The sequence below is a fragment of the Crotalus tigris genome, unplaced genomic scaffold, assembly GCF_016545835.1.
Source record: "Crotalus tigris isolate CLP2741 ecotype Arizona unplaced genomic scaffold, ASM1654583v1 scf7180000024316.1084291, whole genome shotgun sequence".
NCBI lineage: Eukaryota > Metazoa > Chordata > Lepidosauria > Squamata > Viperidae > Crotalus > Crotalus tigris.
The window spans coordinates 771,379-788,692 of NW_024100488.1; the positions used below are offsets into that span (position 1 = coordinate 771,379).

The following is a 17,314-nucleotide window of genomic DNA, read 5'->3' on the forward strand; positions in this document are numbered from 1 at the left end:
TCAGCCCAGCCCACCTCACAGGGTTGTTGTGAGCAAAAGGGAAGGAGGAAGGAAGAGTAGGTACGTTGGCTTGTAGAATAATAAAAGCTGGATAAACATCTAATCATCAAACGGATCAAAGGTCTTTTCAGTGAAACTGCCGCACTGGGGAAAAACGGTCAGAAGTCCCTTTTTTTCCAGTGCCATTGTAGTTTTGAACCATCACTAAACAGACCGTCGTAAGTCGGAGAACTACCTGAATGGCCATTGGCCTCCTCTTTGGAGAGAGGTCTGCCAGCTCTCTGGCGGGAAGGTGCCCAGCTGGGGGCCCCCAACTTCTCAGCCCCAAGGGAGGGAGGGGGTGCAGCTGGGATTTCTGGCCGTCTTTTTTTTCCGGAGAGACCCCCAACCCCCCCCCGAGAGACCCCCAACCCCCCCCCGGGAGTGGACGGAGGGTCCCGGCTCAGCAGCCTCCTGCCCCTCGCCAGCCCTTCCCCGGGCCTGCGTCCCCCCGGATCCCCGCAGCGACGACCCTCCGGAGGCGGGGGCGGCGCGGGGGCTGCAGAGGCGGGCCAGGGGGCGGCTTCGGCTGCTGATGCCGCGGCCGATGATGCTGCGGGCGGCGCATGAGCGCTGCCATCACCGCCTCCTCCTCCTCCTCCATTCCGCGCTGCGCCCGCCGAGCCCAGCCGAGGGTCGCCTCGCCGCCGCCGCTGCATTCTCCGCCCGGTAGGTGGGCGCGCTGCCTCCCGGCCGCCGAGCCCGAGGAGCCCTTCCCGGAGGATGAGCGACCCCCCCCCCGGCCGTTCCTCCCCGCAGCGGAGATGCTCCTGCGGGCCCCGTCCTGGCGCGTCGCAGCCCGCAGCATCCCTGCTCCTGGTCCTACCCCCCCCACTCCCGCCCTCCCCGCCGCTCCTTCCGACCGCTCTTCGGCCTCCCCCCCCCGCCGTAGCCCCCGGCCTGGCCCTGCGAAGCGCCCCCGCCGCCCCTTCCCACCCCCGCTGGACCGGGATGCTCCGTCTGCCCGTCCCGCTCCTGCATCCCAGGGTGGGAAGGATGGTGCCCTCTCCTCCCCCTTCATCACCCCCCCCCCCGCCCTCCATCAAATGCTGGGAATTCTGCCTTGGCCTCTTAGGGGAAGTTCTCCCCCCTCCCACCCCACCCCAATTTGGGGGCTGGAGCATCGTTGGGCTCCCCCCGTCCCTCCCTCCCCGCAAGGACAAAAAAGGCTAGCCAGGTTAAGGCGGGGGGGGGAGGGTCTCTCTGGGCTAAAGACAGCCCCTGGAGGGAGCAGGACTCCATTTCGGAGTACTACCTCTCCCATCGTCCTCAGCTGGTGTTGCTATTGTCCTGGCTGCTAGGAATTCTGGGAGCCGAAGTCCCAGCCGGTCTGGAAAGTGCCAGATTGAGGATGTAAATATGCATGCATGATGCCCGCTTTGCTGCGATTGAGGATGGGAGCATTTTTGAAAGGGAAACACCCCCCCCCCCATTTCTCCTGCGAAGGTGCCAGGATTTTACCTGTTCTCAAAAGGGTTTTGTTTCGTTTCGTTTCACCGATTTGGTTTGATTTGAATTATTATTTTATTTTAATTTATTATTTTTTATTTTATATTTTATTTCATGTCATATTATTTTAGTTTATACTATTTTATTTTGTTTCATTTTTTATTTTATTCCCCCCCCCTTTCTCTTTTATGGAAAAAAGAGGCATATCTCTTTGCAAAAAAACAAACGAACCCACTAAGTACAAACCCCAGGAGGTCTCAAGACCCAAGACTGGAGTCCTGCATTGCATGGGAATTTCACAGACAGGGCAGCACCCCTCTCTCAATCCGCAAAACAGAGCCAGCTACCCATCTGGAAGACACCCAGAGACACAGAAATACACATACACAAATCCACACACCCAAGCAATCTCTGCATTGTTGAGAGCCCAGCTCTGACACACATACAGGATTGCCAGGCCTCGTATTGATCGCCTCCATCTCATGGGCCTCTCGGAAGGGAGAGTGTGTGAGTGTGGGTTTTGTACAGGAAGGAAGAGTGTGTGAGTGCGGGTGTTGTACATCATCCATTCTTAAGGCATTCCCAAAGAAAGCTTGGGAATAGCAGCCCTGCCAGAATCTGCTCCCCATTAAATGGATCCTAGAGTCCCTTTATGGAGCTTTAATGCTTAGCGAGATCACCTCTGTTTCGGGGATGGTGCACGTGGGAATCGGAATCCAGCCAGATTTCCAGAAGAGTCCACGTGTGGTAGTGTGGATTGCGAAGAGGTGACAAATGGTGTGACTCTCTTGAAGCGGAATGGTGCTGTTGGTTAAAGGAAGCTGGCAGGAGAAAAAAAAACTCTTTTTAGTGTGTGTTCAATTCTCAGTCATTTTAAATGGAGAGCAGTGCATTTTCAACCCGGGTAACTTGAAGAGTGGTGGACTTCAATTCCCAGAATTCCCCATACAAAATCACAGTAGTTCTCCAGCTTTAGTAGCCTCTTTCGTGGAGCTGTGGTTGCTGTGTGGACTTCAGCTCCTAGAATTCCCCAGCCAGCAATGAATGCTGGGAGTTGTAGTCCATAAATTTTCCAGTTCATTAGCATGCTGACTGGGGAATTCTGGGAGTTGAAGTCCCCACATGCTAAACTCAGTTGGCACAGTAGTAAAGTGGACTTGACCATAAATCCTACTTGAATAGAATATTGCAGCTTTGGCAAGCTCACTCCTAACAAGAGCCTTTTAGACAGGTGATTTTGGCTGGTTTGTTCACTCTAGGACGCCAAATACCATTTGTTTTGTATTGGTTTAGTGCCATGTGCGAACCAAGCCATAAAGCTGACCATGGTTTACAGCTTAATTTATTACAGGAACCCGGCTAATTATGGCTTAGTCAATGAAGCATAATTAAGCAAGCTGTGGCTTAACCCAAAGCATAAAAATGTTTTATGGTTTGATTTGAGATAAAAAGGGGTTTTTTTGCAAAGCTTGCTCAGGATTGAGAGTACCTTGACTTCTGTAATTTCTTAAGAATGGCCAGCTATTATATTCATATTCATGTCTTCCGGATTTTATATAATTATTTTATATCACTGTTTTTGTGAGGTTATAAGGTGCCCAGAGTCCCTCACCAGTGAGATGGGCAGCGTGTAAATTTAACAAACGTACAAATTTAATAAGTACATTCAATCAGGAATAACCAAGAGGTTATCCACAAGGAAAACCTGAGCTTACGCGCTTAAATCTTTCTATGTTCTCAATTTTTGGAGAGTTACTCCCTCTCTTTGTAATCCTTAAACTTGTCTCATGGGTGGCAAGACAGTCAGCTTGATTGAGTGGTTAAGGCCCCAGCCAGAAACCAGGCGATGGTGAGTTGTAGTCCTGCCTTAGGCCCAAAAGCCAGCTGGGTGACTGTGGGCCAGTCACCAGGAGACGGTGAGTTCTAGTCCCATCTTAGCTATGAAAGCCAGCTGGGTGACTTGGGCCAATCTAGTGAGTTCTAGTCCCATTTTAGGCATGAAAGCTGGCTGAGTGACTTTGGGCCAATCCCCTCTCTCTCAGCCCAACCCACCTCACAGGGTTGTCGTTATGTGGAAAATAGGAGGAGGAAGGAATATTAGGCATGTTCACCACCTGGAGTTATGTATAAAGATAATCAAGATGGGACTAAAATAAATTAATCCATAGCAGGCCTGAGTTTCCAATTCCTTTGCTGTCACCTGGCTGACCGATTTCTCTTCTCCTGCTGGACCTTGAACAGAGAAAAGAGCTTCCCGCTGCCATGACCAAAGACGACTCCGCCGAGCTCCCTTCCGAGGAAGACCACCAGGCGCTGGAATTCCAGAGCCCAATCCTGGAGAGGAGGAAGAAGCCCATCGTCCACCCTTCAGCCCCAGCTCCGCTCCCCAAAGATTATGGTGAGCTGTTTCCTTCCCATCCTGTTCTTCTTCAGCCTTATCCTTCCCTGGATGGCTTTTCTCCTTGACCAGCTGACCGGGATTCTGGGTCAAATCCTGGGGTGGTTGTTTTTTTTTTAATGGTGGAGCCCAGACAAGGAGGACATTGTGCATCGCAGCGCATAAAAGAGACAGCCAGGAAAGGGGTGTGAGAGAGGCAAAATGGGGTTCGGATTAAGAGAAAAAGGCTTTCTGTCAGGGAAATAAAAATTGCACCAGGTCACAAATATGAACTGATAGCCTGTCAATATAAATTATGCAGACAATGTTATTTTCCAGCTTCCCCGCGTTGATTTTGCTTGTTGGAAGCTGCCTGGGAAGGTAACAAATGATGATCACATGACCCAGTGCAACCATGTCAGTTGCCAGGTGCCCACAGTTTGATCATATGACCGTGGGGATGCTGCAATGGTCATTAAGTTTGAAAACTGGCCATAAGTGACTTTTTTCACTGACTTTCAGTGACTTTCTCAATTGCGGTCATAAATTAAGGACTTACTTGTCTGATATCTGAAGTAAGGATATCTGTCAGGGGTGGCTGGGGAATTCTGGGAGTTGAAGTCCACAAGCCTTAAAGTGGCCAAAGTTGGAGACCCCCTCTTTAACCAATGGCCCACCCATCTGAAGTTTGAAACCAACTGTGGGGTGAAATCCTTTCCCCCTCCCCCCTCCTTCCCTGCAGCTTTCACTTTCTTTGATCCCAACGATCCTGCTTGCCAAGAAATCCTTTACGATCCCATCACTACCGTCCCGGAGCTGTTCGCCATCATCCGCCAATGGGTTCCCCAGGTGCAGCACAAGATCGACATGATCGGCAATGAGGTGAGCGGGCAAGGGCAGACCCCCGGGGGTGGCCGAGGGTTAAGAGGTGAAGGCACCAGGTTAGAAACCAGGAGACCGTGAGTTGTAGTCCCACTTTAGGCACGAAAGCCATTTGGGAGACGTTCGACCAATCAGCAGGAAATGTTGAGTTCTAGTCTCTCCTTAAGCAGGAAAACCAGCTGGGTGACTTTGCAACAATCACTAGGTGACAGTGAGTTCTAGTCCTGTCTTCGGTGTGAAAGGTGGCTAAGTGACTCTGGGCCAATTACCAGGAGGCTGGGAGTTATAATCCCACTTTAGGTATGAAAGCCATCTGGATGATTTGGGGACAATCACCAGGAGACGGTGAGTTCTAGTCCCACCTTCAGCATGAAAGACGGCTGGGTGACTTTGAGCCAATCATCAGGAAACTGGGAGTTCTGGTCCTGCCTTAGATATGAAAGCTGAATTTGCTTAATCATGATTTGCTTAATGACCATGATCCAAATGGTCATGAAATTGATCCTGTCTCATCATGACTTGCTTAGTGACCAAATTGCAGACCCAATTGTGGTCATACGTTGAGGACTACTGATAGCCTCTTTCTTGCTCGTCTGTCCTCTTCAGATCCTGAAGCGTGGCTGCCACGTCGATGACCGGGATGGGCTGACAGATATGACTCTCCTGCATTACGCATGTAAAGCTGGTGCACACGGCGTGGGTAAGGCAGAAAAATGAAATGGATATGTATTTATTTACTTATTAAATTTATTTGCCAGCCATCTTGACCCCTGAGGTGACTCTGGACGGTTTACAATATTAAAAGCTATGAAACTAGAAAAAATGCATGTTTCTTAAGGCTGGTCCAGTTTTGCATTGTGCTTTAAGCACAGACTGGTGCTGAGTTGCCCAAAAAACACAGTCTGAATTTTCTGAGCCCCTTCTTGACAAACCTCTTCCTTTCTTATAAAATTTTGATTACCATGACTGTGTGTCCATTATTTGAGAAAGCCGTCCTTTATTAGAATATGCATTTTTGTATATTTTTTCCTGGTTTCCTTGGCACTTGAATTTTCCTTTACCAAGCAAAATTATATATTTTTTAAAATCCTTCTTGTTGCCTCTATTTTTTTCCAAGAAAAAAGAGGCATTGTAGGTTAAATTAGAATATAGTTCTCTGGAAAGAATAAAGCACCACTCCTAAAGTACTTGCTAACAATTCTTTTTACTTCCCTTCCCTTTTCACTTCCCTTTTTACTTCCCATTTTACTTCCTGTTTTATTTTTATTTTATTATTTTTATATTTTATTTTTTAGTTTAATTTAATTATTGTATTGATTTATGTGCTCCCCCTCTCACTTAGAGTTGACTTATGGGGTCAGTTTCCTTTAGGGAGGCTTTTGATACAGCTCACCTGTGCTTCTGCTCATCCCAGGTGATCCCGCTGCCGCCGTGCGCCTCTCTAACCAGCTGCTGGCCCTGGACGCAGATGTGACACTACGCAGCCGCTGGACCAACATGAACGCGCTCCATTACGCGGCCTACTTTGACGTCCCCGAACTCATCCGCATCCTCCTCAAGGCCTCCAAGCCCAAAGGTGTGTTTGCACGAAGGAGGTCGGACATGTTGCCCAGGTGGAGGGAGGCCAAAATGACCTGGCACTTTTGCTGTCCATCGCCATTTTTAAGTCAACCAATTAATGGCTCAAGACGGTGTTTGGCAACCCTGGGAATTTAAAGAGGGGTGGACTTCAACTTCCAGAATTCCCCACCCCTCTTCAAGTTCAATAGCAGGCTGGCTAGGGAATTCTGGGAGCTGAAGTCCACCCATTTTCAAGTCCTCCAGCATGCTAGCATGATTGCTTGTGTCTGCTGAAGAGCTTCATGGAGAGGCCTTTCCAGTTAGAGAAACCGAACGTGGGACCTAAAGAGGTAGGCCACCTTGGCTCTTTTATGACTCGTGAACTTCAACTCCCAGAATTCCTAAGCCATCATGGCTCAGCTTGGAAACCTCTCCCTTTCCTCTCAGCATGGCTAGCTCAGGAATTCTGGGAGTTGAAGTCCACAAGTCATGAGGGGGCCATAATTCCTCCATGTTGGCTCAGGAATTCTGGGAGTTGAAGTCCACGAGTCATGAAGGGGCCATAGTTCCCCCATGCTGGCTCAGGAATTCTGGGAGTTGAAGTCCACAAGTCCTAAAGGGGCCATAATTCACCCATGCTGGCTCAGGAATTCTGGGAGTTGAAGTCCACCAGTCATACAAGAGCCAAGGTTGCCTACCCCTAGCACTGGGCCTTCCTTCCCTCCAAGGCCGGGGGCTGTACAGAGCCTAGTATTGTGCAAATGCATCCTAAACTAATTCAGAATCCCGACTGAGTCCGTACTGCTTTTTTCCCCCTGAAGTTCTCAACTCGACATGCAGTGATTTTAACCATGGAACCGCCTTACACATCGCTGCTTCGAATCTCTGCTTGGGGGCCGTGAAGTGTCTTCTGGAACATGGGGCCAACCCCGCTGTCAGGGTGAGAAAAAAAAGGGGGGCACAGATAACGGGCAGATGGGTCTTTGACCGAGAATAAGAAAGACCCCCATTCTCATGGAACATTGATCCAATGCCTTCACAATATTCTTTATTATTATTATTATTACTCAATGCAATTAGATCTTCTGTTAGATGTGATTCGTTTGTTTTTAATGCATGTCGGGGACTTTTGACCGACCCCTCTCTAGACAGCTGCCAGAGGAACCAGACACCGATTGAGGCTCACATACAAAATGTGTCAAACCAGAGGCAAAAATTAGATTTTGAAGATGCCGTAAAAATAGCCCAGCCTGTTAATCAGGAGACTGGGTGTAGGTGAGCACCTCCAGCGACACTGCTGTAAGTGACATTAGCGGAAAGAAAAAGGTTGTCAACACAATGCAAAAAATGTTGAGACCCTTAAAAAAAGAGTGCAGAGAAGAACAACAAAGATGATCGTGGGGGGGCTGGAGGCGAAAACATAGGAGAGTCAGTTGCAGGAATTGGGTATATCTGTTCTAATGACGAGAAGGACTAGGGTGTGACATGGTAGCAGTGTTCCAGTATTTGAGGGGCTGTCACAAAGAAGAGTGGTGTGTGTGTGTGTGTGTCGAGCTATTCTCCAAAGCACCCGAAGGCAGAACAAGAAGCAACAGATTGAAACTAATCAAGGAAGGAAGCAACCGAGAACTAAGGGGTAATTTCCTGACAGTGAGAACAATCAACCGTTGGAACAGCTTCCCTCCAGAAGTTGTGGATGCTCCATCCCTGGAGGTTTTTAAGAAGAGATTGGACAGCCATTTGTCTGAATTGATATAGGGTGTCCTGCCTGAGCAGGGGGTTGGACTAGATGACCTCCAAGGTGCCATGTGACTCTGATATTCTGTTATTTTTCGTTGGAAGCACCCAGCTTTCCTTGGGGTTTCATTGAGACCCCCTTTAACTTTATGAAGGAGGCCTTTAGTGCCATCGGTGGAAAGAGCCCGCATTGTCCGTGGGTGGGAGAAACCGCATTGTCCCCCCTCTCTCTCTTTCTCTCAACAGAATAGCAAAGGGCAGGTCCCGGCTGACGTCGTGCCAGATCCCATGGACATGACCCTGGACAAGGCCGAGGCTGCCATGATCGCCAAGGAGCTGAAGCAGCTGCTGCTGGATGCCGTGCCTTTGACTTGCAGCCTGCCCAAGGTCACCTTACCCAACTACGACAATATTCCTGGGAACCTCATGCTCCTCTCTCTTGGCCTTAAGCTGGGTGACCGGGTCCTGGTGGACGGGCAGAAGGTAAGGAAGGCACAGCTGCACAAGGACCTGGGAGAGGAGAGGGTTCTCCCCCCCCCCGGGTCTCTCTCAGGCTCATCAGAACGGCCTGTTTTTTTCATCTGCCTAAGGATGGGGAACCCCGTCGTGGAGGTCGTCAGCCCTTTGAGGGAGTCTGATATGGCAGCAATTGCAGAATTGCTCTCTCAGTGTTGCAGGATAGGATTACCGAATCCTGGAAGCCAGCCAGATTTTCCCCTCTTATACCAAAGAGAATGAAGGCAGGACGGTCTTGAGTTTCTTCCTCACTTTTCCCCCCTTTCCAGGGACAGAATTATATTTACTCTTAACAGTTCCTGTGTACCTTCTTCAGGGCTCTGTCTGCGTTAATCTACAGATGTGTAGCCAAAGATAACCAAAGATTGGATTTGGTAGGAGGAAGGAAGGAAGGAAGGAAGGAAGGAAGGAAGGAAGGAAGGAAGGAAGGAAGGAAGGAAGGAAGGAAGGAAGGAAGGAAGGAAGGAACGTCTGTGTGCAGACCAAGAACATAGCCACTTCTGCAGCACCCCTGAAAATGTGGGATCCTTTCAGACTGTATAGGGACTTAATATGTTCTACCCCTAGAACAGCTATCCAAGATGGTTTGCAATCTATATAACTCTTGGGGCCGGGCTACACATTATACTGCCATCCAAATATTCACCTGTGCCAGTCAGCCACCTATGCCAGCCGCTGTTTCCCCATCTGGATCAGCCTTGTTGAATTAGGTTTTTCGAGGGATCCTTAGCATCCCGTTAGATTCCCAGCTCAGATTACATGTGTTTCCAGCCAGGTGATGTGCAGGTAATTTCCTGTTCTCCACGTGCAATTTGACCCCATCGTGTTTGGCTGCAGGTGGGCACCTTGCGTTTCTGTGGCACCACCGAGTTTGCCAGTGGCCAGTGGGTCGGCGTGGAGCTGGATACGCCGGAGGGCAAGAATGACGGCAGCGTGGGCGGCATCCGCTACTTCATTTGCCCTCCGAAGCATGGTGAGTTTTGGCAGAGGTAGGACTTCAACCCACCGTTTGAAGTTAACGACAGCACTGAAAAAAGTGACTTACAAACGGTTCTCACACTTATGAACGCTGCAGCATCCCCACGGCCACATATCTATCTGTCTGTCTGTCTGTCTGTCTATCTATCTATCTATCTATCTATCTATCTATCTATCTATCTATCTATCTATCTTCCCTATCCTATCTTTCTATCTGTCTGTCTATCTATCTATCTATCTATCTATCTATCTATCTATCTATCTATCTATCTATCCTATCTTTCTATCTATCTATATCTATCTATCTATCTATCTTCTCTATCCTATCTATCTATCTATCTATCTATCTATCTATCTATCTATCTATCTATCTATCTATCTATCTATCTATCTTCCCTATCCTATCTTTCTATCTGTCTGTCTATCTGTCTGTCTATCTATCTATCTTTCTATCTATCTATCTATCTATCTATCTATCTATCTATCATCTACATTTATCATGCTTCTTAAACTCCCATCTCCCTTAACAACTGCCTTGTTTAGTGGATGATCATGGTGGAATTACAGCCTGCGTCATTAACCAGGGCTGCCTTTTTCTTCTTTCTTGCTTTCCCAGGACTGTTCGCTTCAGTGTCCAAGATCTCCAAAGCTGCTGACCAAATACCGTCGGTCACCTCCACCCCACGGACCCCCCGCATGGATTTTTCCCGCATGACAGCCAAAGGGCGCAAGGAGAAGGACAAAGACCGGAAAGGTAGCTTGGGGATCTCTTTGGAAAGGGGGCTGCAGAAGGGGCCCCTGGTGGCTGGCAGGCCCCAGAGGGGGGCTTCTTCTCTCAGCTTTGACTCAATTGTTCAGGTCTTGGAGGGTGGCTGCTGGGGGAGGGGGGATACCAGCACCAGACATCCAAGTTGAACTGTGGGGTCCTTAGTGCTCTCTGAGCTTGGTTGTTTGCTTGCAGACGTTTCATGACCCAACTAGGTAACATCATCAGTGCTGGTAAATGTGGGGGAACCCCTCCTCTGCAGCAGCCAGCACTTAGATAAGCAGGGATTAACATCAGACAAACAATCAAGCAAAAAACAATACTCTAATCAAGGCACTACCAAGGAGAAAACAACACCCACTAAGACTGGCAGAGAAGACAACTCTATATAAATGGGGTGCAAACTCCCTCCTCCCTCACTCGGATGAAGTTACCTAGTTGGGCAAGGAAATGTCTGCACAGAAACAACCAACTTCAGAGAGCACCAAGGACCCCACAGTTGTCCTCCCCCTCCTCCTCCTCCATCCTTCCTCTTCTCCTTCTCTTCCACTCTGCAAACTCCTTCCCCTTCTAATACTGGTGATGTTACCTAGTTGGTTAATGAAACGTCTGCAAGCAAACCCCCACCGAGGGCTCTAAAGTCTTGGAATCCTACATGGGGGGGGGTCACCCAAAATTTGTCCCCCTTATTCCTCTCCCTTCTCCGCCCAGCGCTCAGAAAGAAATCCTTATCCGTGGGCAGCCTGGACCGCGAAGGACTGAAGATCGACATTGGAGATCAGGTGCTGGTGGCTGGACAGAAGCAAGGGGTCATTCGTTTCTACGGGAAGACCGATTTTGCTCCAGGTAAGGCCGACAAGGTAGAGGTTGGATGGGAAGACCCTGCCCAAGGGTGGGAATGAAGTCGGGGGGGGGAGCTAAGATATGGCATCTCAACCGTTTGCGACCTTTATCAGGATTCATGGACGGTACGACATAAGTCACAACTAGTGCAAATATTGAGATAATGTTTACATTGCTCTCTGTTGTCCGTCTCTCTTCTTTTAGGCTACTGGTTTGGAATTGAGCTGGACAAACCGACAGGGAAGCACGACGGCTCTGTTTTTGGGGTTCGCTACTTCACCTGCGCCCCTAAGCATGGCGTTTTTGCCCCCCCGTCCAGGGTCCAGAGGTAGGTTGGCTGTTTAGGTGCTGGGAATGAGGCTTCCTTGGATTGTATAGCATCCTAGGGCTGGAAGGGATCTTGGAGGTCTTCTAGTCCAACCCCATGCTCTGTGCCAGGAGTATCCAACCTTGGCCCCTTGAAGACCCGTGAACTTCAACTCCCAGAATTCCCCGGTTTGCCACGTGACCATGGGGATGCTGCGATGGTCATAATCGCAAGAAGCCACAAGTTGCTTTTTTCAGTGCTATTGTAACTTCAAATGGTCACTAAGCTAATGAATGTAAATTGAGGGCTCCCTGTTATCTTTGTTCTTAAGTGAATTGCAACTCTCTCTCCCTCCCTCCCTCCCTCTCTCTCTCTCTCTCTCTTTCTCTCTCTCTCTTGCAGAATTGGAGGCCCCAAGGACTCTCAAGATGCCACTTCAGGAAAGAAGGTGCACCAAGTGACCAGTAGGTATAGCCCGGACTTCCCTTCGACACTATTTGGGGGAAAGGAAGGGCTGTGGGAAAGCGACATGGAGGGAATTTGCTGAGAACTCACCACGGCTCGGTTTCTGGCAAGCATCCATGTGCCTCTGCTGATTTCCACATGAAGTTTGGACTGTAGTACTGGTGATATAGAATACAATACTTTATTTAGCCAAGTGAGATTAGACATACAAGGAATTTGTCTCCGGTGCAGAAACTCTCAGTGTACATGCAAAACAACAAAGTAATAATAATCATATATCAAAGTCATAATAATGATACCAATAAGAGAACATGGTGGAAGAGGTGAGAAGGGTAAAAGTAATACAGCTATACTACATGGGTAAATATGCTTGGGCATAAGTCCTGTTGCACAGGCTAAGTAACATGAGCTTTCTTGTGCTCTAAATTTGCCTTTTTCAAATGTGTTGCTAATAATTTGCCAAAAGCCTTAACCTTCAGGAAAAAACTCTCTTTTAGTAACCAGGACTGGTAGAAAAATATTCGGTATATTCTACATAAAAGTTTCAAAGGCAGGAAAACCCATGCTAGCTAGCCAGTGCAACGGTACTACAAAAACCATACTCCAAGTATTATCAAGTCCATAATGTAAGGTCCTCGACGTCTTCTCCTCCAGGAGCAAAGATCCAGGAGCCGAGGGGCATCGAACGGGCTCCTTTCCCAGTTTAAGAAAAATAACGGCGTTTCCCCCTCTCTTGCAGTTTCACAGCCGAAGCGCAATTTCACCACAGTCAGATCTCCGAAAGACATCACGTCAGAAAATTCCATCTCTAGGTAAGAGCGACTGGGATCTGGCCATCTTCGAAGCCCCCCGGATCCCTGGCTGGGGAATTCTGGGAGTTGAAGTCCACCCATCTTAAAGTGCCCAAGGGGGGGGGAGGAACATGGTTGTAAATCCATGCCTCTAGCAACAGGCCATGTGGAGGGTGGAAAATGATTCAAGAGCCCCTGAAAGAAGAAGGCCACCCCCCCTCTTGAGTTTCTAGGTCCTTCCACAGGTGATTCACTCTTGGGTGGTTGAATTTCATTCCACAAACTTGCCTCAGCATCCTTATTGTTGAGTAGTGGGTTGGGTCTTCTTCTTCGTGCGATGCTCCTGTTGACCTCAATCGTCATCTAAGCCACCAAGAATTCCTTCACCCCTTTGAGGTGTCCTCCATGGACCAGGTAGACCTTCCCCAAGGGTCTTCAGAAGATCCATGCCCTTCTTTCCCACCATCCCGGAGGCCAATCACACACCACGCTTCCTGTTCTCTCCCACAGGATCCTCTTCTGTTGCTGGTTCCCGTGGATGCTGCGTGCGGAAATGCAGCCGTAGAGTTCTCGCCCCCCCCCCAGCACCCACTCTTCCTCCTCTTCCTCCGCTCTTTCTTCGCTCTCCACGTAATCAAAGACTGCTCTTCGGATCTGTCGCTCACCTCTCCTGCTCCCCACCTCCATCACCATTCTAGTGAACCCAGTGCCTTGCTAGATCACCTGAGCACCCCAGTAGATTGTGAGAAACGCTAAACCCCTCCTGTTTGCTCCCCACTTTCTGAGCTGTGGCACCACCGGTCTCTTCTAGCACTTCTTTTGAGGATCTGGCAACGGCCATTAGAATCATTTTTCTATTGGGGGGGCAGGGGGGAGGACGTCCCTTCAGTTATGCTTGGGAGACACGTCTCTGAGCTTTCCGGCAGTCAGGAAATCCATAGTCCAGTTCTGAGGTCTTCACCATGAAAAAGCACATTGCAAATCCACTTGGCTTCCTTGGACAACCGTTTGTCTGGGGTGGAGTAAGACCTCCTGCCTTGGGCGGGGGGTTGGACTAGAAGACCTCTGAGGTCCCGTCCAGCCCTAGGATACTACGATTCTAAAATTGAGTCTGCAGCTAAGGGACAACAGTCTCCCCTAGTTTGCAGTTGACCCAGCCCTTTGAGTGACAGACATAGGAAACTGGCACTCTTGTTTCTAAAGTTGCTGGCTGGGGGATTCTGGGAGTGGAAGTCCGCGTACATTTTTCAAGTTGCCGAGCTTGAAAAACACCACCTTGGGCCAATGTGGGCCACAAATGCTCCATTGAGGAGGGCTGTGGTCAAGAATCACTCTGCTTGGTCGACCAGTTAGGATCCGAGTCCCAAGCAGACAGCTTGTTGAACATCAAGCTAAGATTCTCTCCAGAATCATGGCTTGTTCTTCCATGCAAATGCAGCCTTAACTAAAATTCCTCGGCGTTTCCCTTTTTCTCCTAAGCAGTTTTTATCTTATCATCAACCAATTTCAAAAGCCAGATGCTTCTCCTCTGCCAAAGAGCAAATCTCTGCTCATTTTGGTGACTTAATCTTAAGTGTGCCCATGAATGCAGATTTAAACACGGCTTTAAATCATCTGCCCATTTTGTGACTAACGTGTGAGCAGGATGGGTGCCGAGTGCGAATGCCTTTGCCCACCGATACCCTAAGTAGCCTCTCTCATTAGCCATCTTCCTTTCTAGCTGAAACCTCCCTCTTTGGGTTACCGATGCAACAAGACACCTTAAAGAAAACCTAGTGTGAGTTAAGCAGCCGGTGCTTAGCTTATGTCTGTGCAAATTAACATACAGGGAGGGGTGAACCGCCCAATAGCATCCTCTGATGGTGTGTAGTGTTTGCGTGTCTCTCTGTGTGTAAGTACAATACCAGAAGTCTGTTCTCTGTTGTTTTTTTTAAAGCAAAAGGCAGGGGAAGACGTTATAAGTGAATTTGATCTTAACCTTGCATTTATCAGCTGCACAGCATTAGATCTTAATCCAGAGTTTTTCCCCAGGCTGAGGAATTCTGGGAGTTGAAGTCCTCCCATTTTCAAGTGACCCAGTTTGAAAACCACCAATCTTAATCCATTTTAGTAACATTTCAGCCTTTCACAGATAGCTTCCTGTCTTAGTTGAACCAAACGTAGTTTCCACTGACTTTGGGGAGGGCAAAAGGGTCTTATCTTATCTAAGCCTGAGTGCTGAGCCTGGCTTGTGGGTGTGAAGGGTGTGAACTCCCAATGTGAACTCAGAAAGCAGAAACGAAAACAGCAAAACTTTATGGTGCTGATGGTGGAATCATTCTCTATGGAGAAACGTCAACGTTTCTCTGCTCGCCCTTGACTCGTGTCAACGTTCTTCTGTCATCTGCATGGAAGCTGAGCCTGAAGTCTAGAATTTTCTCCTGGCTTGGGAGGCAGGTCCCTCCCCTCCACCTGGCCTTGAGCAAAAGCTTGCCTGGCTGTCCCAAATTCCTTTTCCTTATCATCTTTGTCAACCCAGAAGAGAGAGAACCGTCTGCTCATTGATTAGGGATGGAGGTCAAGGTTGTCACTTTAAGACCCTGTGTGCCTTCAACCTCTGTGCTGTTTGTGCAGAAATCCAGTAAGGTTGGGCTTTGTGGGGACAGGTATCCAGGGACAAGCACCAGAAGGAAGGACAAGAAGCAGCAAATGGAAATTAATCAAGGAGAGAAGCAACCTAGAACTGAGGAGAAATTTCCTGACAGTGGAGAACAATTAACCAGTGGGGCGGCTTGCCTCCAGAAGTGGGTGCTCCATCACTGGAGATTTTTTAGAAGAGATTGGACAGCCATTTGTCTGGATAGGGGTGTCCAACTTTGGCAAATTTGTGGCCTTATGGCTAGCTGGGGGACTCTGGGAGTTGAAATCCACAGGTCTTAAAGTTACTGAGATGGGACACCCTGGCACAGAGTCTCCTGCTTGAGCAGGTTAGGCTAGAGGACCTCTCTGGTCCCTTCCAGCCGTAGGATTCTATGTTTTATGAATGCCCCTTGCATGGTAAAATATATGATAAACGGTTGCAGGAACCTAGCCTAACAAAGAGAAGGAGTAGGGATGATATGGTAGCAGTCTTCCAGTATCTGAGGGTCTGCCACAGAGAAGAGGGGGTCAGCCTATTCTCCATAGCAGCCGAAGGCAGGACAAGAAGCAATGGATGGAAACCAATCAAGGAGAGAAGCAACCTGGAACTAAGGAGGAATTTCTTGACAGTGAGATCAATCAATCAGTGGAACAGCTTGCCACCAGAAGTCTGGGTGCTCCAACACTGGAGGCTGTTAAGAAGAGTCTGGACAGCCATTTGTCCAGAATGGTATAGGTTTCCTGCTTGAACAGAGGGTTGGACTAGAAGACCTCCAAGGTCCCTTCCAACTCTTGTTATTCCAGTCTTGTGGCATAGCTGCTAAAAGGCCACAATATTCCATTTGGGAAAATGGGGTGAACATCAGAAGGGGAGATGGTGTGGGCATCTATTTTTGGACTGATTTTAAAAAATAAAAAAGGGAGGGTGGCATTCAGGCCACGAGAAGGAACCCCAAGCTTGGTGAAACATTGGGGACCTTTATGTACAGATATATAAAATGATATTTTAAAAAAAACCCAAATGGCTACATCGAAGCTTCCGCTCCATTTCATCCCACATCTTTCCCGCGGTCATTGTTGCATTGTGTTGTGGTCCTTGCGCCCCCCCCCCAGTTTAGACCCATGTTTCATTCTCATCGAAGTTCGAACCAGCCTTGTGTAAACTGGCCCCCCCTAATGAGTTGGGATGACTATTTCCAACATTGCTGGGAAAAAAAAAATAATTTAAATTTCCAGATGCCAGATTATAGAAAACTGCTGGAAACATTTCACTTCATTTGTCTACTTAGTTTTCTGTCACCTTGACTAGCAATAAATAAACCTTTGGTTGACTTCAGTTTGATATCGGGCACAATCTTGGTGTGTCCCCCCCCTTCTCAATGGAGGGTAGCCCCCTGCCCTTGAATTATCCACCAGGACTGGCCTAATCCTCAAAGGCACAGACCAGCCTCGAGAGCAACGTGATGGCTCTTCACAACCTTTCTTTCCGTAGAGATCACACGGGATTGTGTTCTTCCTGCCTAGATGTCTTTCTTTTTTTTTAATTTTTCAAAGAGAAATAACTTTGTAAACCGTCATGTGAGACAGCCTGCCGTGCCCTCTGCTAAGCTCCCCGTGGAATCTTGCATGGTTTCTGTCTTCCCTGAACCCTCCTTGCTCATCCAGGTTCTCTGGAAGGAAAGCAAAAAAAAAAGTGAGCATGACGAAACTCAGTATGTTATTGCTTATCTGTTATTAACAAATTAATAAAAGGTGTTTCTATGTGCACTGTGTCCAGGACTCTTCCTTTCCGCTCTTTCTCAGGGGATTAGGACATTTAAGATGCATAAGGAATTTTGCAGGTAAAAGCCCAGCTTGGAACAACCGCATAGCCTATAAAGAAACACTGGATATGTCTAGCCTACAAAGAGAAGGACTAGGGGGGGGGGACATGATAGCCGTCTTCCAATATCCGAGGGGCTGCCACAAAGAAGAGGGGGGGGTCC

General features: G+C 48.5%; 1 protein-coding gene across 1 annotated transcript; it reads left to right on the plus strand.

The window, feature by feature from the left end:
- Positions 1-558: 558 nt before the first annotated feature.
- Positions 559-14,625, plus strand: CLIP3 (CAP-Gly domain containing linker protein 3). The gene is made up of 14 exons (XM_039325136.1): positions 559-708; positions 3,730-3,886; positions 4,608-4,747; positions 5,354-5,447; positions 6,162-6,323; positions 7,129-7,247; positions 8,291-8,527; positions 9,398-9,533; positions 10,155-10,292; positions 11,016-11,150; positions 11,352-11,475; positions 11,857-11,918; positions 12,659-12,731; positions 13,221-14,625. Exons 2-14 carry the CDS (start codon positions 3,751-3,753, stop codon positions 13,273-13,275), a joined length of 1,611 nt encoding a protein of 536 aa, XP_039181070.1. The 5' UTR covers positions 559-708; positions 3,730-3,750; the 3' UTR covers positions 13,276-14,625.
- The last annotated feature ends 2,689 nt before the right edge of the window (positions 14,626-17,314 follow it).

What these genes read in the sequence shown, in the direction of transcription:
- CLIP3 (XM_039325136.1), top strand. Translation starts at nt 3,751, where the DNA reads ATGACCAAAGACGACTCCGCCGAGCTCCCTTCCGAGGAAGACCACCAG. An exon ending in GAAGGACAAAGACCGGAAAG is followed by an intron (nt 10,293 to 11,015) that starts GTAGCTTGGGGA and finishes TTCTCCGCCCAG; the next exon opens with CGCTCAGAAAGAAATCCTTA. An exon ending in GAAGACCGATTTTGCTCCAG is followed by an intron (nt 11,151 to 11,351) that starts GTAAGGCCGACA and finishes CTCTTCTTTTAG; the next exon opens with GCTACTGGTTTGGAATTGAG.